The 20,335-nt window shown below is 37.4% G+C and overlaps 1 protein-coding gene across 1 annotated transcript in view; it reads left to right on the forward strand.

Moving 5' to 3' along the window:
• INTU (inturned planar cell polarity protein) overlaps nucleotides 1–20,335 on the forward strand; it is an 80,535-nt gene that overhangs the window by 50,647 nt on the left and 9,553 nt on the right. Inside the window, exons 9-13 of the mRNA XM_008581610.1 lie at nucleotides 6,925–6,978; nucleotides 12,077–12,139; nucleotides 12,958–13,179; nucleotides 13,753–14,235; nucleotides 15,880–15,977. Of these exons, the coding sequence (XP_008579832.1) occupies nucleotides 6,925–6,978; nucleotides 12,077–12,139; nucleotides 12,958–13,179; nucleotides 13,753–14,235; nucleotides 15,880–15,977 (920 nt within the window). The remainder of the gene's footprint in view (nucleotides 1–6,924; nucleotides 6,979–12,076; nucleotides 12,140–12,957; nucleotides 13,180–13,752; nucleotides 14,236–15,879; nucleotides 15,978–20,335) is intronic.

Consider the following 20,335-nt stretch of genomic DNA (forward strand, 5'->3'; position numbering starts at 1 on the left):
GAAAAAAAAAAAAAAAAAAAAGAAATCACTGTGTGAATTCTGGTATATATTTTTTCATTCATTGCCTCAAATCAATAGCTGTTTCTTATCTCACCAAAGCTTTGGTTGATTTTATCCTTAAGGCTAACGCTACAGTGTGGAGATCACTCTTCACTGCCCCAGGTGTTCAGATTTGTGCTACGTTTTGCAGAATCAGAAAAAATTCTAGATGTTCAGAGTCAAATTGAGCAGGCAAGATTAATACACAGTAAACAATGCAGATGTAGCTTAGATATGTTCTATATTTTGTAGTCAGGAGAGTGAAGAACAATACTTTTGAAAATAGAGATAGATATCTTCTAATAAAGTGGTCTAAGGGTCTCTTTGATTAATGTAAAGTTTGAATAACATCATAACCTTTGAAGTTTTTTTTAAGACTTTTTTAGAGCACTTTTAGATTCACAACAAAATTGAGAAAAAGATTACAGATATTTCCCATGTAGCCCCTGCTCCCACACATCACACATGCATAGCTTCCCCCATTAGCAACACCCCACACCAGAATGGTACAATTGTTACAACTGATGAGCCTACATTGACACATCATAATCACCCTAAGTCCATGGTTTGCATTAGGGTTCACTCTTGGTGGTGTACACTCTCTGGGTTTGGACAGACATGTATTCACCATTATAGTATTATATAGAGTAGTTTCACTGCACTAAAAATTCTCTGTGCTCTATCCCTCCTTTTCATCCCTCCTTTTCCTCTAAACCCTGAAAACAACTGATCTTTTTACTGTCTTCGTAGTTTTGCCTTTTCCAAAATGTCATATTGTTGGGATGATATAGTATTTAACCTTTTCAGATCGGCTCATTTCACTTAGTAATTTTTTTTTAAGTTCCTCCATATCTTTTCATGACTTGATAGCTCATTTATTTTTAGTGCTGAATAATATTCTGTTGCTTAGTTTATTCATTCACCTACTGAAGAACATCTTGGTTGCTTCCAAATTTTGGCAATTAAGAATAAAGCTGCCTTAAACATCCATGTGCAGATTTTTGTGCAGACATACATTTTCAACTCTTTGGGGTAAATACCACGGACCTTGATTGCTGGGTCAAATAATAAGAGTAGGTTTAATTTTGTAAGACACTGCCAAACCGTCTTCCAAAATGGCTGTACCATTTTGCATTCCCACCAGCAATGAATGAAAGTTCCTGTTGTTCCACATCTTGCCAGGATTTGGTTGTCAGTATCCTGGATTTTGGCCTTTGTTTTGGGTGTGTAGTGGTATCTAACTGTTGTTTTAATTTGCATTTCCTTGATTGTGTATGCTGTGGAGCATCTTTTCAGATGCTTATTTGCCATCTGTATATCTTCTTTGGTGAGGTGTCTGTCAAAGTCCTTGGCCCAATTGTATTTGTATTCTTATTGTGGAATTGTAAGAGTTCTTTGTATATTTTGGATAACGTCCAAAATGTGTCTTTTGCAAATATTTTCTCCGAGTCTGTGGCTTGTCTTATTCTCTTGATACCATATTTCACAGGGCAGAAGTTTTTAATTTTAATGAATTCCAGCTCATCAATTTTTTTATTTCATGATCATGCCCTTGGTGGTGTATCTAAAAAGTCATCACCATACCTGAGGTCATCTAGGTTTTCTCCCATGTTATCTTCTAGGAATTTTATAGTTTAGTATTTTATATTTAGGTCTATGATCCACTTAGAGTTAATTTTTGTCAAGGGTGTAAAATCCGTGTCTAGATTCCTTTTTTTTATGTAGATGTCCAGTTTTTTCAGCACCATTTGTTGAAAAGACTGCTGTTGCTTCTGTCTTCTGAAAGAGATTATAGAGAATTGGTATAATTTCTTCTTTAAATGTTTGGCAGAATTCACCAGTGAACCCATCTGGGCCTGGTGCATTCTGGTTTTGCAAGTTGATTATTGATTGACTCACTTTTTTAAATAGATGTAGGCCTATTCAAATTGTCAGTTTCTTCTAAGGTAAGTTTTGACAGATTCTGTCTTTGAAGGAATTGGTCCATGCTAAATTATCAAATTTGTGAGCATTTCTCCTATTGCTTTCCAGTTTTATTCCACTGTGGTCTGAGAGCAGATATTATATGATTTTTATTTTTTAAAAAAACATAAAGGTATGTTTTATGGCCCAGACTGTGATTTATATGTTCCACATGAGCTTGAAAACAATGTGTATTCCAGTTTATTGGATGAAGTAGTCTATAGAGGCCAATTATAACCAGTTGATTGATGGTTACGTTGAGTTCGACTGTGTTCTTACTGATTTTCTGCCTTCTGGATCTGTTCATTTCTGATGGAGAGATGTTGAAGTCTCTGACCCTGATAATGAATTTATCTATTTCTTCTTGCACTTTGGTCAGTTTTTGCCTCAAGTACTTTGATGCTCTGTTGTTAAGTGCATACATGTTAAGAATTTTTATGTCTTCTTGGAGAATTGTCGCATTTATCATTATGTAATGCCCTTCTTTATCCCTGATAACTTTTCTTGCTTTCAAGTCTCCTCTCTCTAAAATTAATGTAGCTACTTCTGTTTCCTTTTGATTAATGGTAGCAAGTTATATTTTTCTCCATCCATTCACTTTTAGTCTATATGTGTCTTTATATTTAAAATGGGTTTCGGGCCGGCCTGTGGCTCACTCGGGAGAGTGCGGTGCTGATAACACCAAGGCCACGGGTTCGGATCCCACATAGGGATGGCCGGTTCGTTCACTGGGTGAGCGTGGTGCTGACAACACCAAGCCAAGGGTTAAGATCCCCTTACCGGTCATCTTTTAAAAAATAAAATAAAATAAAAAATAAATAAAATGGGTTTCTTGTAGATGACATATAATTATGTCTTGTTTTTTGATCCACTCTGATAATCTCTGCCTTTTAATGGTTGCGTTTAAACCATTGATGTCAAAGTGATTATTGATATAGTTGGATTAATATCTGCCATATTTGTTACAGCTTTCTATTTGTTGCCCTTGTTTTGTCTCTGTTTTTGTCTTCCACTTTTTTTTTTTGCCTTTTGTGGTTTTAATTGAGCTTTTTATAATTTTCTCTCCTTTATTAGCATACTAATTATACTCCTATTTTTACTTTTTTGGTGTTTGCTCTAGAGTTTGCAATATACAGTTACAACTAATCCAAGTCCACTTTCAAATAACACCATACTGCTTCATGGGCAGTGTAAGTACCTTATAATCACAAATAATCCTAATTCCTCCCTCCTATGCCTCATATTATTGCTATCATTCATTTCACTTATACAAGTATATAAGCATATATACATGAGGGTACTTCAAAAAGTTCATGGAGACATAGAATTAAAAGATAATGCAAATCTTTCCATGAATTTTTTGAAGTACCTGCATGAATATAGGATACATACATAAGTATATATATTTGAATACATTGTTGCTATTATAATTTTGAACCAAAAGTTAAGTCAACTAAAAGTAAGAAAAGTAAAAGTTTTTTTTTTACCTTCACTTGTTTCTGCTTCATTACTCTTCCTTTCTTTATGTAGATCCAATTTTATGACCTATATTATTTGCCTTCTCTCTAAAGAACTTTTTTTAGCATTTCTTGGAAGGCAGGTCTACTGTCAACAAATTCCCTCAATTTTTTGTTTGTCTGAGAAAGTATTTCTCCTTCACTTTTGAAGGATAATTTCACAGGGTACAGATTTCTGGGTTGGAGGGAGGTTTTTCTCTCAACGCTTTAAGTATTTAACTACACTCTCTTCTTGTTTGCGTGCTTTCTAAAAGGTCAGATGCAATTCTTATCTTTCCTCCTCTATAGGTAAGGTGGGTTTTTTTTCTCTAACTTCCTCCAGGATTATTTTCTTTATCTTTGATTTTCTGTTGTTTGAAAATGATTTTTGACATTTTTCTGCTTGGTATTCTCTGAACTTCCTGAATCTGTTGTTTTTGCTATCTGACATTAATTTGTGGGAAATTCTTGGTTATTATTGTTTTAAGTATTTCTTCTGCTACTTTCTGTCTTCTCCCTCTCGTAGTCCTATTGTGCATATGTTACACCTTTTGTTATTGTTCCACAGTTCTTGGATATTCTGGAGGTTTTTTTGTTTTGTTTTGTTTTCTCTCAGTCTGTCTTCTTTGCTTTTCAATTTTGGAAGTTTGTATTGATACATCCTCAAGCTCAGGTATTCTTTCCTCAGCCATGTCCAGTCTACTAATAAATCCATCAAAAGTATTCTTTTCTCTTTTATAGTTTTGATCTTTAGCATTTCTTTTTAGTTCTTTTTTAAGATTTCCATCTCTCTGCTTACATTGCCTATCTGTTCTTTCATGCTGCCTTCCTTAATCATAGTTTTAAATTCGCAGTTGTATAATTTGAACATCCCTGTCATATCTGGTTCTGATGTTTGCTTTGTCTCTTCAAATTGTGTTTTTTGCCTTTTAGTATGCCTTGTAAATTTTTCTTGGTAGCTAGACATGATGTACCATGTGAAAGGAACTGCTGTAAATTGGCCTTTAGTAATGTAGTGGTAAGGTTTGGGGGGAGGAGAAGCATTTTTTAGTTCTATGATTAGGTTTCAGTCTTTTAGAGAGCCTACAGGCCTCTCGACTGTGAACTTCACAAGTGTTTCTTGGTTTTTTACTCCCCTCTTTGATGGGACAGAACGGTTAATGTGAGCTGGAGTTGGGTATTTTCCCTTCTCCCCCATGGAAGATGAGAGTGTTTTTCTTCTCATGAAAGGCTATTGCTGAGTGGAATTGGTTATTTTCCTTCTACCAGGTCAGTTATGCTCTGATAATACCCCAACAGGTTAGGCTACAATTAACTAGTTTCTACTGAGGGCAGACCTTGTTACAAACAGAGTGCTCTGGCATATTTCCAAAATAGTTCCTCTTCCCCTCCCCCGTGAGAAGTACGAGGGGATTTTTATCCAGTATTTACTGTAACAGTCTGGTTGAGCTCCTGGTGGTAAAACTCACAAAAGTGTGGAGGTCCCTGAAGGCTGGGTCCCCCTAGAGTTTTTAACTCTCAGACTTATCCACGCAGTCTCCAGCAATTCATCAGTTAGGTTTTCCTGTCCCAGCACTGGCTCCCTTACCGGTTTCCACTCATGAGTCTCTGTTCTGGTAAGCCCTGTATTCATCTGTCTGTCTCCAGTCTTGGGGACAGCAGTTTGCTCTGTGTCCTCACCTCTCTTATAGATCCAAGGAGAATTACTGACTTTTCACTCTGTTCTACTTTTTACCTGTTAGGACTGAGTGGCAACTTCAAGCTCTTTACATGTGGAACCAGAAACCAAAAGTTTCCAAAGTTTTTGTTTTACCAGCAAACTCAAAGAACTTAGTTTCTTTTTCTCTTTGAGATTTCTCACTGTGCTAAAAAATAATAGGATTTATTGACTATATATCTTCTAATGGAAAATATTAAGAATTTAGTGCCTTAAGAAATCTAGTTAAAAACACACGTGGGACTGGCCAGTTAGCTCACTTGTTTAAGTTTGGTGCTGATAACCCCAAGGTCCAGGGGTTACTGGCCAGCTGCCAATAATCAAATAAAACGATAAACAAATAACATATATGTATAAGGTAACTTGTGCCTGTCAGATTTTAGGTGGAAATTGTTACTTTTAACTTGGAAAAAATGTATTTGTTCTGAGTTTAGTATATGATGAGGTTTTCTTTCCCACATGTTTGAGAATTTCCTTATTTTGTTTATTTGCTAGATGTTCTTTTTTTTTCAATCATATTTTCCTAGGATACACTGGAATAACTAAGAGAAAAGATATTTTACCTTTTCTCTTAAGCAATATGAAGAAACAGTGATCATATAAGTTAGCCTGTAGAGTTCAGTAGCAGGAATAGCAATTCATTAAAGTTTCTGAGATCTAAAATCACATGTTAGTAATTTTTTCTTTGTCCTATAGTTTCTCACAAGATGAACTATAGCTACAAAAGAGAGAACATGAAGTATTTGCTAGATGTAGAAAAATGTAGGTCATAAATGAGTAATAATTCATACTGTTTGAAAAGCATTGAAGGGTATGACTAATGTTTTAAAAGCTTTTCTTATCTCAGTAAGACACAGTTTGGGAAGCAGTCCTGCAGAGAGTGGCTTGGCCTTTTAAAAAAAAAAACGGATTCTTATTCAAAAATAGTAAATATGCTGCAAATTTCAATTACCAATAGTTTTCAGTTTTTATATATATATATATATATATATATATATATGCATTACAGATTAAGCTGAAGATTACATTTATTCTGTTTTTAAATTTCAAATGCTTTAGGGAAGAAAGGTAATACATGAAAAAAGTTTAGGCAATTTCCATAGAAACAAAAGCCAAATCCTAAGTAAGAGATTTTTTTCTAAAAACTCTGTAGGGTAGTTAAACTGTGTCAGATTCCAGGGGAAAACATGCCTTTGTGTTTTAATCTATGAATAAAGATTGAAAAATCTTTTATACAAAGCATTGTGTCTAGGAGAGAGACTAGGAAGAATGTCGATATTTTCCAAGAATCCAACTGTTGAGAAATATACAGGAAATTGGAAAACAAAAATAACTCAGAATAGATTGGCAACATTAAGATTGATTTTCATTTTCTCTTAGAAATTTAATGGGTTAAAAGCATTTCTAACTTAACACTGGAAAGCAAATTTTTAACCTCATAACTTGTTTTGCATTGAATACAGGGTAAAGACCATTATATCGTAATTGAGATTTAGTTGAAAAATGCCCATACGTTAAATAAATTAATTTTTTTATGATTGTAAAGCCTAAAGACAAAGATGTTCCATTTTGAGACATTTCTTAAGTAACACAGAAAAGAAAAATACTCAATTCTGCAAGTAGTTATGATGTACTTTTTATATGGCCATTACTAAAAAGTAACTAATATGAGTCAAATGTTCTGTTACTCTTTTTTTTTTTTTAACATAGATGGAATTAGACACCACATTAAGTGACTTGGAGGCCGCAGATTTTGCAGAACTGGTAAGTGAAGGAATGGATTTTAGGAAAGGCTCAATGATGAAGTCTTATCTTGTGTATCAATCATTAATTCTAAGTTTTTACTGAGTGGACATACAGTTATCTTGAAATTCACATTAGGCCTCTGTTTTGACACAGACAAAATCTATTTTGCTTGCCTTAAGGTTCTTCTACTCAGTTGAAAATATTTGTTACACAATGTATACTATGGGGTTAAAAAATTAATTACATTGGTGTCATGGAGAACTGAGCTTTCTGTGGAAAGGAAATATAGATGTAATATTAAGTAAGAACCCTGTAGATCTGAGTTTAAATTGAAAATATTAGTATGGGTTTTAATCTTTTAAAAATTATATCTCCTACCTCTGTCCAAAAAGTCCTAATAGTGACTATCCCAGTAGTGATAAGCACCACTAACACCAGATCATGGTAAATAAAAAACATTTCTCATCAAAAGGAACCAAGACTCCTCAGGTAAATGTCTCATTTCCAGATTTCGGGCCAAAAACGTACAGGATAAACCTAGGAACACCTTGTCATATCAGAAATCCAGGAAGATTTCATAAATTACTAGAGTTATAGTAGGGTACAAGTTGTCGGGAGACAACTTGAAGAGGCTCCCTCTTGAGCATCTATAAGGATAATAACCTCTACTGCCATTTGCAACAACATGGATGGACCTTGAGAGAATAATACTGAGTGAAACGAGTCAGGCAGAGAAAAAGAAATACCACATGTTCTCACTCATTGGTGGGAGCTAAAAAATAAACAAATTAATTCACCCACATACACACACAAAAAAACCGGGGGGGTGGGGTGGGGAAGAAGATATAACAACTATACTTTTTTGAAGTTGTTACAACAAGCAAACGGAAAGGACATTCTTGGGGGGGAGGGGAGAGAGGGAGGAGGGAGGGAGGTGTCGGTGATGGGCCATAATAATCATATACATTGTATATTGACAAAATAAAAATTTAACGGAAAAAAAAAAAAAAGGATAATAACCTCAACGGATTGAAACACATCAGATATGTGTAAGTCCATGAATTCATAATGATACTAAAGAAAAAAAAAAGAAGAAATTTATTAGTTAAATTTGGCAAATGCCAGGGAACCAACTTGTTTTTGTGAAAACTGGTAAATGAGGAAGAATCAAACACTTATCTGAACCATATGTGAAGGTTACCAAATAGAGATGAGAGGAGTTTTTGTTTATGGAAGTAGTATACCTAACATAGCAAGAAAGAATGACAGAATTGCAATATCACCATTTTGCAATCCCCCAATGAATTAATATATCTAGGCAATAGTCATCAGTAGCTGTTAAAACCACAAAAAGAAAAGACAGCCAGATAATACATGGTTCCTCATGGCAGCACACAAACCGCCTATGAAATATGCTTGATGAGGCCTCAAGATCTAACTACCAATTTACAGGAAATACCATCAAAATAAAGACATGTTGGTTCCTGTCAAAATGGCAGAGTAAACTGTACCCAGCATCAGTCTCTTCCACAAATAAACCAATTTACAACTATTAAAAAGCAACAACAGCCAAGCTGGGGCTGCAAGAGCTCAGGGGAAAAGGAGAAGAGACATATAGAGTTCATGAAGGCAGGAGAAGCCACGATGAGAGAAAGAAAGGACCACTCCAGCCATTTCAAGCCCTGGCCAGTTTAAGGCTGGAGCTAGTGAGCATACAAAGCAGGAAATGGCAAAAGTCACAGCAGCGCCCTTCAGTATGAGGTTGCTTCAAGGAGGCAGGGGAAAAGAGGGCCTTGGTGGCCCCCAGGCCAGCAATACCACTAATAGGGTTCCCGTAGACCCACGTAGGAATGAGAGCCACAGACAACTATAAAAAGAAGCCACTCATAGGACAGTGAGTCATCACAAGGGAGTGCTTGTGACGGGGGTGATGGGGGAGACAGGCCACCAGGGAACATTGGGGTACAGCATGGATATCTGATCTGCCCTCCAATCAGCATAGGACCACTCCATGGAGATTGGTCAGGAATAAAGAACTGCAGGGGATGCAGTTTGCTGAAAAGACTCAGGCCCAGACCAGAGTTTCCACATAAACCAGGTGTACCAGACCTCATGAGACCTGGAAGTGCTTACATGATCAACAATTAAAACCTGAGCTGCACAAAAAACCTTCCCAGAGAATCAGCAGCAAAGCAGCAATTTAGCTCAACCACAGGGCTCAAGTGCTGGTTCCCTTAGGAAGTTCCCCCGTTTTAGACATAAGCAAAGGACAACAAATTAGTTCCAATGGATAGTTTAAGTGACAGGAACAGCAGATAATCCAACGTAGAACTGAAAGAAAAAACAAAATACCCACAGATCAGAGACAAAGTTTGATATTAACCATAAAGGTCTCACACCACCAAAGAACACCTATAAAACCTAGAAGGACTGGAAGCCCCCTAGGCTACCAAGTCAGGAACAGGGGAGGGCCATGGGCCTCAGCCATACCACCCCAACATCTGCAACCAGCCCAGTGACAACCACCAATCTGCCACAGGAAGCACCCTGGACTCCTGAGCTGGGGCGGTGGGGGTACAAGAGCTTCAGCCACAACCCCCTAACATCTACATCCAGCCCAGTGATGACCAAGCTGCCACTGGAAGCCCCCTGGTCTCCCCTGCCGGAATGAGGGAGGTGCCACAGGCCTCAACCATTTCCCCCTCTTTCCTCTTCCACCCTACTTCCCTCCCCCTATCTTTCTTCCCCTATCCCCAGCTGTTCCGCAACAACTTAGAATGTAAAAAAATAATAATATTAATAAATAAATAAAGTTTAAGTACAGAGGTGAAAAAAAAAAACAGGGACATGTTAAATGACCCCATTTTGGGAAGGGGAGTTTCAGTCAGCAAAATCTGGATTGGGAAACACTACAGGACAGTTTCTTCAGCAAATAAATTAGAAAAGGGTGGGGTGGGTGGGGCAGTGGGAGAGCAGAGAGAAGTTGAGAGAGACCCTGTCAGTGACAAGAGACTTAAACATATCAACCCAACTAAGTGCATTGTATGGCCTTTCTTGGATCCTGATTCAAACATACTTTTTAAAAACATCTATAAGACAGTTGAGGAAATATAAACATTAATGACTGGATATGAGATGAGAATAATTCTTTTGATGTGATGGTATTATGGTTATTATTTTTTAAGATTCCTTATGTTTTAGAGATACATTCTGAAGTATTTATAAATGAAATGATATGATATCTGGGATTAGTTTTGAAATAATTCAGCAGGGGGAGGGAAGGAGAGAGGGATATAGATGAAAAAAGAAGAGCCATGTACATGGCATAGTGGAAGCTGCTGGGTACATAGGAGGTAATTACATATTTTCTTTTTGTATATGCTTAAATTTTCAGTAATAAAAGTTATTTTTTATAAAACTCAGAACAGTTCACAGTGAATTTTTTTCGATTATTATTATATTCAACATTATACAAAGTAGGCATTTTTCAATGTTTGCTTTTAATAGCTATATTTGCATCTCCATCCCAGTATGCATGTATTACTTTTATAGTTTAATAAAAGCCAGTGAAACCTAAAGAAAACTGAAAACAGGAAATAACCTAAATATCCCTCAACTGGGGAATGGATAAACAAAATGTGATATATCCATACAATGGAATACTACTCAGTAATAAATTTTTACCTTAATTAAAAAAATAAAAATAAGGATCTAAATTCTTCTGTGTCCCTTTATAGTCAACCCCTTTCCCTATCCCCCAACCCCTGGCAACCATTGATATGTTTTCTGTCCCATGATTTTGCCTTTTCCAGGATGTCATATAAATTGAATCATACAATAGGTAATTTTCTGTGTCTGACTTCTTTCACTTAGCATAACAGATTTGAAATTTATTCATGTTATTGTATGTGTCACCAGTTTAATCATTTTTATTGTTTTAAAAGAACTTTGCTTGCATTAAAAGAGCTTTTAATCTTTTAAAAGAGCTTGCATTTTTACTGAGCAATATATCCTAAAACCTGTTATGCCTGCTCATATAGATCAACCTTTTTTTTTTAAACATCTGTATGATATTCTCTGGTATAACATAAGTAAGACCATTCCTCCACTCTTGAACTTCACGTTATTTCTGATTTTTGCATATTACAAATAATTCTATTAACTTCTTATACAAAACTCTTGATTTTCTTTTTTGAATATTTTTGTATATTTCTAGAAGTAGAATTACTGAAAGAGTATGTGTATTTACATTTTTTTTTACATATAACTCAGTTATCCACAGATAGGTTGTACCAATTTGTGCTTTCAAAAATAGTATATGGTAATATTGGATATTTTAGATGATGTATAATAAAAGGTTTTCATCTTAAAAGGTTTGTTTTAAAAATCTCTCACAGAGAAATGAATTTTATGTTCTATTCTTAGATGTCTCTAATCAAGTGTCTTATAAAAGTCAAAAATAAGGTTCTCAGGGCCGGCCCGGTGGCGCACTGCTGTAGTGCACCGCTTGGGGAGCGCGGTGGTGCTCCCGCCGAGGGTTCGGATCCCACGTACAGACCGGCCGCTCACTGGCTGAGCGAGGGGCGGGAGCAACGCCGAGGGTTGCGATCCCGTGGCCGGTCCCGGTCCGGTACGGGCGCGACACTGAGGGTTGCAATCCGTTGCCGGTCACGAAAAAAAGACAAAAACGGCCCGGTGGCGCACTGCTGTAGTGCACCGCTTGGGGAGCGCGGTGGTGCTCCCGCCGAGGGTTCGGATCCCACGTACAGACCGGCCGCTCACTGGCTGAGCGAGGGGCGGGAGCAACGCCGAGGGTTGCGATCCCGTGGCCGGGCCCGGTCCGGTACGGGCGCGACACTGAGGGTTGCGATCCGTTGCCGGTCACGAAAAAAGACAAAAAGGAAAAAAAAAAAAAATAAGGTTCTCAGTCAAATAAATATGTATGCATATTATATTTCACCCTAATACTCTAGTATATTGATTTCTAAAGGATACATTATGAAAAAATTCACTTACTAAGGAATATAATTTTCATTTTAACTATTGTAGCTTAACTAGGATTTTTTTTAATCACAAAAAATCAAAAATATAAATCCACTGTGAATTCCCCCCCCAGTCTGAGGACTACTATGACATGAGGCGGCTATATACAATTTTGGGGTCTTCTCTATTTTACAAGGTAAGTTGAAGCTTGAAATTTTTATAAATGTCCAACTGCTATATAAACAGACCTATAGTGAATTTTCTCAGACTTTACAGACGTGAAAAATACATTTGTCTCTTTTCCTCTGAATGTCAGTAACATAAGATTAAGATCTTAAAACAAGACTTGTACCTACATATTTATAATTATAACACATATTTATGGTGTCATTGCATTCTAAAGCATTTGCAAATGTGTAAAGGAGAGACAGTAGTGAAGGAACCAGGTATGTGAGAGAGAAGAGCAATACTTTCTTGATTTCCTTTAGCAGTAGTGTGTTTTTTATCCTATCTTCAGAAGTAATTACACATCTTTTAAATAAACACTATAACATTAAGTAGTTGAGTTCCATGTAAAGCAAATTAAGCATCAAAGGAATTTAAGTATTTTCACTTTTTAAAAAAGATCTTTAAACACAGTGTAAAACAGCTGACAAAGAATCATACAATACAGAGGGGTACCCAGTGAAAGTCAGTCTCTCCCTAGCTTAACCCCTGCTTCTTCACTTTCCATCCTTAGAACTCAGTTCTTTTCTAATTTTGCCAAAACTTGACTAATATTATGCAAAGATAATCTTGCTCTGTGCTAAAGTCTACCTGTTGAGTTCAAGTTATCATTATAATCTCTGGCTTGACCTCAGGAAAAAAAACCTTTATTTTTTCTTTATCTTACTCTATTTGAAACTGGAATATTTTAAGCCACTGCAAAAGTGTTTATAAAACTCTTAGAAATATATAATGGGATTATTGCTTTTTATCACTGGTTGACTTTTGCTCTTTGTGGTTAAATTCAAGGGTTATCTGATATGCAGTCATTTGCCTAAGGATGATCTTATTGATATTGCTGTATACTGTCGCCACTATTGCTTGCTGCCTTTAGCAGCAAAACAAAGAATTGGTCAGTTGATAATATGGAGAGAAGTGTTTCCTCAATATCACCTCCAGCCTTCTGCAGACTCAAACACTGAAGTCTTTCAGGAACCTGAAGGGAGATATTTTTTGCTAATTGTCGGCCTGGTAAGTTTACCAAAAGTTGACTGTCTAAATAAATACACAAACAAACCTGTTCATTTAAAATAATGAGTATGTAAAATGCCAATATTCAAGAAAATGGTTTATGTCCTTTTCTTTTGCATCCATTTAATACTCATGTAGAAATATTAATAAAATCCAGGAAAAGATTTTAGCTAGTTCTTAAGATCTCTTGTTCCCTGTTTTTTAGTGGTTTATCCTTTGGCTTGTTTTGGGAAATAGAGGGAGGTATGAAAAGAATATAGAATCAGAAACAGAATAAATATGTAACTGTAAATGAAAGGACTTCCAATAATTGAGGCTCTTTGAAAGCTTAGTTAGGGAATTCCATGTACCAAGAGAAGTGGTTGATGATATATCAAGATAAGGCAGTGTGAGATTGTTTTCAACTGGGATCAAAAAGCACTGATAATAACTAAGAAGGAAAGGGGAGGAATTTTTAATAATCATCACATGATTGTCCCATATGCCCATATGTCTTTAGTATTCATAAATTTATGCATGCACATTATATGTAAATATTTCCACGATAGCTAAACCTATTTTTTTCTCTTATAGAGACATTATATGTTATGTGTACTATTAGAAGCTGGAGGTTGTGCATCCAGAGCTATTGGGAATCCTGGACCAGACTGTATATATGTGGATCAGGTCAAAACAACTCTTCACCAGCTGGAAGGAGTGGATTCTCGCATAGCTGAACGGCTAGCATCTTCTCCAAGCCCCTGTTTATCTTGTGCTGACTGGTTCCTTGCTGGATCACGTGAAAAAACTGATAGTTTGTCCACTTCACCTATCCTCAGTAGGCTACAAGTTACTTCCAAAGTAGTAACCTCTCCAACATGCAGACGAACCCTTTTTGGTGACTATTCCTTAAAGACACGTAAGCCCAGTCCTTCCCGAAGTAGTGGAGGATCTGAAAATGGTTATGAAGGTGGAGAAGGCATTGGCCTTAACCCCCACACTACATCGGATACAGTACAGAAGCAAAGAGAATCTCAGGGTTCTGATGGTTCAGAAGAAAGTGGGGCCTTGCTTAAGGTGTGTGTTCATTCAAGTGTGTACATTCTGGGAGCTAAGCTGTCTCTCCAGTCCTTACTTTATAATGGCAAGGGATTTTCTTAATGTCCGATTATTTCTCATTTGAAATGGTGATTTTAGTCACTGTTGGCAAAGTAATGATTTATAACCAGAGAAAGAAATATCAAGTAATAAGACAAGAGCCCCTTGACATCCAGGATATCTGTTTAACAGTACATACAAGTAAAGAAACTTTAATCCTGCTTTCCCCTTTCTTTTCTATTCACAGTGGTAACAGAGAACATCCTAACTGTGGGGAATTTGGGAGGCTGATCCAACTAAATAGCCAGTAACATGTTTAGCAGAAACAAAAAGAGAATCAGGATCTTGTGTGTGTGTGTGTGTTGGTGTGTTATCCTATTTTTTATAGATAAGTATTTTTTATCTGCACCTGTGAAGGTTGGGTCTCCATATTCAATGCTTCAAAATGTGACTATAAAATAAAGAGGAGGTGTATTTTTCATACTGTTTGTTTATCATTTTTCTTCATTTTTTCCATAAAAATATCATAAGACAGCCAAATAATTATCAAAATAATCACCCTGGTAGGCTTTATACTTATTCTAGTGATGCTTTTTTCTTTCAAAAAATGTTTAAAACTTGCCATTTGGGTGGATGGAGGTAATGCCAGACAAGGCATGAGTAAAGAGGAGTCTGAGAAGGGGCACAAACAAACTATGAGATTCTGAGTGGCATGGTATAAATAACCATAGATTCAATCTCCTAATTCTAAACAATAGAACACTCTTGGACCCCTAAGTGTGTTTAGGAAGTACTCACATCAGTACTATATCCATTGTCCTAGTCAAATTGGTAGCAAATATAGTCTAAGAGAGGGCCGGCCCAGTGGCGCACTGGAGAGTGCGCCGCTTGGGAGCGTGGCGGCGCTCCCGCCGAGGGTTCGGATCCCATGTGGAGACCGGTTCCCACTCACTGGCTGAGCGCGGTGCGGGCGCAACACCGAGGGTTGCGATCCCGTTGCCGGTCCCCGGTACGGGCGTGACACTGCGGGTTGCGATCCCGTTACCGGACAGTAAAAAAAAAAAAAAATATATATATATATATATGTATATATATATAGTCTAAGAGGATTTGGAGAGATTTAAGAATAACAAGACATGAACAGCTCCTATATATATATATAGTCTAAGAGGATTTGGAGAGATTTAAGAATAACAAGACATGAACAGCTCCTAAGAGTAACTGAATTAAACTTTATGATTCAGCCATTCAACAAATGTTGATTGAACACCTAGTTACTAAGTGCCAAGGGCTGTGCTACACAAAGGACATACAAAGATGAATAAGACACAGTCCCTAACTTTGAGGAGTGCAGAATCTAGGGAGAGAGACAGGTATGCACACATACAAACTTAGTAATGACTCCATAATGGCTCTGGTAGGAAGTTTTCAGGGAACACCATCACAGCCCTGGGATCCCTTTTAGAAAAGGATAAGCAAGAGGTACAAGTTAGCATTGAAAGTGTTTAAAGGGACCATTGCAAAATAGTAAGTTTTCCTAGAAGGATTTTTAATTTTTTAATTATTTCTGCTGTTTGATTTCATTTTTAGATATAAACTGATCTATTTAACTGTATTTTTCAGGTCACTAAAAAGAAGTCTACTCTTCCAAATCCATTTCATTTGGGAAACTTGAAAAAGGACCTTTCAGAAAAAGAATTGGAAATATATAACACAATGAAGTAAGAAACTTCCTCATAATTCTGTTTTTCACTTAAACTCTCTGTCTTTGAGGAATTTTTACACTGAGAAAGTATAATTCCAGAACAGAGATTTTATTCAACAAATATAATTATGGTATATCTTACATATTACAGGTAATATCTATGGTATTTCTGTAATGTTTCATTACACATTTAGGAAAGTGAACATAGTCATGTTATAAGAGATCAAAACTTAGTAATATTTCAAAATGCGAAAGTCCCCCCTTTTCTCTCTTCTGCAGGTAACCTCCCTTTTGTGCGTCTAATATAATTTTGAAATTGGAGTTTACTATTTTTCGGCTGTCTGCAGTCGTGGGCTGCCCAGTTACCCCTTAGCTCAGGGTACTGTTCCCAACTCTTGAGAGTGGTGGTTGCTAATGGCTCATAGCTGAGTCCTTCCCCTGAGAGTTCTAATGACTAATAGATGGGCAGAGAGGCTTGGCTCCTCACCTAAATTCAAGACAATTCTGAAAGGCCATCCAGGCTTCAGAGTTCTCAGTGGTATCTGCTGAGACCTCTGTTTCAACTGAAGCAGTCGAACTTCTCCCTCTTCTCAATCCTGCTTTCATCACACCGCCCCCACAGCTATTGTTTCCAAGAGTACTTCCCAATAAGCTTTCTCCCTGTACATCTCCCTCTCAAAGTCTGGGTCTTAGGGAACTGGTCCAAGATACCCTTTTTAGAAAATGGGTATAACCTCAAACTTACACTGAACAGGGAATTCTGAAGTAAAAGGAACTGAGTGAGGAAAGAATGTTTAGCCACTTAAACTGTCTATAATTATTACAATATCAAATGTTATGTATTCACTTCTTTGCAATTATTATGTGGTGACAAGCAAGTCTGCCTGAGCCTTACCTGGTATTTATGTACCATGTATGGGATCAATTGATGTAATAAACTCAATTGCACCCTTTTATTTGAACAATTAGACATGTACAAATAGAATTCACAAAAAAAGAAGTGCAGAGCTACCATTTTCTTAATCATTGAAATATTTTACAATAAGTTCAAATATATATGTCACAGAGTTATCAGGAAATAAATTTTTTCTGAAGATGGGGCAAAAACAAGGTAACTTCTGTGCGTAAAATAATGCATTGGAAATCTAATATGTTAAAATTTGGTATTTATGGGCCGAGCCCGTGGCGCACTTGGGAGTGCGGCGCTGGCTGAGTGCCGTGTGGCCAGTCTCAAAAAGGACAAAAAAAAATTTTGGTATTTATTGTCTACAACTATGAATGTTTAATTTTTTAATAGTTAAAAATGTTTTTTAAACAAATAAATTGAATCAAACATTTTATGGAACCCTAAAATACCTTCACAAAACTCTCCTCCTATGTTTATCAAAACCTGCTGCTCTGAAATTTTATCACCTCCATATCAGGTTTTTAACATATGTATGTTATTTTGGTGTTATCTCTAACAAAAGAAAGCTCTTTTTTCAAGTTCAGTGGCTTAAACATTTATTCACATGTAGTGTAGATCATAGGTCCTTTTATTTAAAAAGAAGCTAAAGATGTGTGTTTATTTTCATTATTGACATGGAAAGGTGTTTTCATACTACATTGTTCCTTTTAAAAGGATGGTATAGAAGATAGTGGACTAGAGATGCCCAGGGCACTTTCCTTCTGCAGAAGAAGATAAAAATGGGTCTACTGCTGCTGCAGTCGCCAGAGCCATTGTCCAGTCTCAGAACCATCACCCATTGCAGGGCAGCTCCCCACAGAGCAGCAGTCCTACTTGTGGCCTGTTCGTGCAGTAGCAGACTCTGCAGACACAAGAGAGTTGGCTTCAACCACGGCTGCCATTGCCACCTCCATGAGGTAACCCTGCTGCTGCCAAAGACATTGCAGACATGAGAGAAGCAGTTGCAGCCATTGGTGATGCTGCCACCCCTGAGAGGTAACCTTGCTGCCACCAAGGATGCTGCCAAGGAAATCACAGACTCAAGAGAGACAGTTGCAGCCACTGGCACCACTGCCAGTGCCACAAGGTAATCCCGCTGTCGCCAAGGACACTGCAGATGTGAGGAAGTCAGTTGCAGCTGCTGGCACTGCTACTGCCCCCATGAAGTAATCTTCCTTCTGCTGAGGAGGACACCACAAACAAGAGGGAACCAGTTGCAGCCACCAGCACTGCTGCCTTTCCCCATGATGTAACCCTGCTGCCTCCCCCATGAGGTAACCCCACTGCCTCCAAGGACATTGCGGAAGCCAGGTAGACACTTGCAGCCGCCAGCACCACTGCTACCACTGTGAGGTAACCCCACTGCTGCTGTGGTCACCATAGCTGCATGAGCCGCTGCTGTGGAAACTGCAGCCAAGCAAGTGGCTGCTGCCACTGCCACTGCTGTACTCATTGACACCAACAGAGCCACCAGGTGGCCACTATCATCGTGTGAGCAGTGCACCACTGCTGGAGCCACCACTGCCATGCGAGCAGCCTGCCAAAGTCACCACCACAACCACAAGGGTGGCCTGCTACCACAGCAGCAGCCACTGTTGCTGTGCAAGTGGACTGCCAACCTCTCAACTGAACTGACACAAGGAGGGTCACCAGCGGAGTCCAGTGAAAAAGAGTAATAGAAGAAGCAACTGCTTTACCAGATGACCAGGTATCAACATACAGATACTAGAAATATGAAAAAACAAATTATTAGTCCACCAAAGAAATACAATAACTCTCAAGAACTAGACTCCAAGCAGGAAACCCTCAAAATGACTAGAGAGGAATTCCAAGTAAAAATCTTAAGGAAACTCAAGGAGATACAAGAAGACACAGTTAGATGACACAATGAAGTGAGCAAAACTATCCAGGATATGAAGGAAGAAATTTACAAAGAGATTAATATTTTTAAAAAGAATGTAGCAGAACTCGTGGAACTGAAGCAATCATTCACCGAGTAAAAAACACAACTGGGAGCTTAAGCAGCAGACTAAAGTAAGCAGAAGAAAGAATTTCTGATCTTGAAGATAGTCTCTTTGAAATAACTCAGGCAGACAAAGAAAAAGCATTTAAAAAATTGAAGAAAATCTAAGAGAGATAGCACACAACCTTAAGCACACAATCATCTGAATCATGGGTATTCCTGAAGGGGAGGAAAAAGGAAAAGGCATCGAGAATATATTCAATGAAATAATAGCAAAAAACTTCCCAGGTATAGAGAGAGACACATACCTTCAGATACAGAAGGCTCGAAGAACCCCAAACAGATTCAATCCAAAAACGTCCTGTCTGAGCACATTATAGTCAAACTGACAAAACTCGAAGACAAAGAGAGAATCCTAAAAACAATAAGAAAAAAGCATCAAGTAACCTCTGAGGGACTCCCCATCAGACTAACAGCAGACTCCTCTACAGAAACTCTATAGGACAGAAGAGAATGGGATGATAAATTCAAAATTCAAAAGCCAGCCAAGAATACTATACCCAGCAAGGCTAGCCTTCAGAAATGAGGGAGAAATAGTGTATCTTCCAGAAAAACAAAAACTATAGGAGTTCACCACCACATGACAAGAGCTACAAGAAATCCATAAGGGAGTGCTCTATGTCAAATCCAAAAAATGATCATCACTACATGAATACACAAGAAAGAACAAAACCCACTGGTAAAACAAAAGTGCAAATGAGAAAGAGAAAAAAACTCTATCTTACCACCTCAAAAACCCAACAAACACCAAAAGAAAACAACAGAAGAAAGGAACAAAAGATATTTAAAACATACAAATGAAAATTGATAAAATGCAAGAAGTAAGACAGTGCCTTTCAATAACAACCATAAATGGAAATGGATTAAATTCCCCACTCAAAAGACACAGACTGACTGATTGGATTAAAAAGCTAGACCCAACTATATGCTATCTTCAAGAGACTCACCTCACCTGTAAAGACACACAGACTAATAGTGACAGGTTGGAAAAAGATACACCATGCAAGTGGAAACCAAAAATGAGCAGAAGTAGCTATTCTTATATAAGATAAAATAGACTTTAAAACAAAAACCATAAAAAGAGACAAGGCATTATATAATAATAAAGGGATCTATCTAGCAAGAAGACAAAACAATCATAAATATGTATGCACCCAAAACAAGAGAACTCTTGATTAATAAAGCAAACACTATTAGACCTAAAGAAAGAGATAAACCCCAATATAATAATAGATTGAGACCTGAACACTCCTCTCTCAGAATTGGACAGATCATCTAGGCAGCAAATCAACAGAGAAACATGGGATTTAAACTACATTCTAGACCAGCTGGACCTAGTAGATATCTACAGACCATTCCATCCCACAACTACATAATATACATTCTTCTCATCAGCATATGAAAC

This window comes from Galeopterus variegatus, unplaced genomic scaffold (assembly GCF_000696425.1).
Source record: "Galeopterus variegatus unplaced genomic scaffold, G_variegatus-3.0.2 Scaffold2404, whole genome shotgun sequence".
In the NCBI taxonomy this organism is placed as follows: domain Eukaryota; kingdom Metazoa; phylum Chordata; class Mammalia; order Dermoptera; family Cynocephalidae; genus Galeopterus; species Galeopterus variegatus.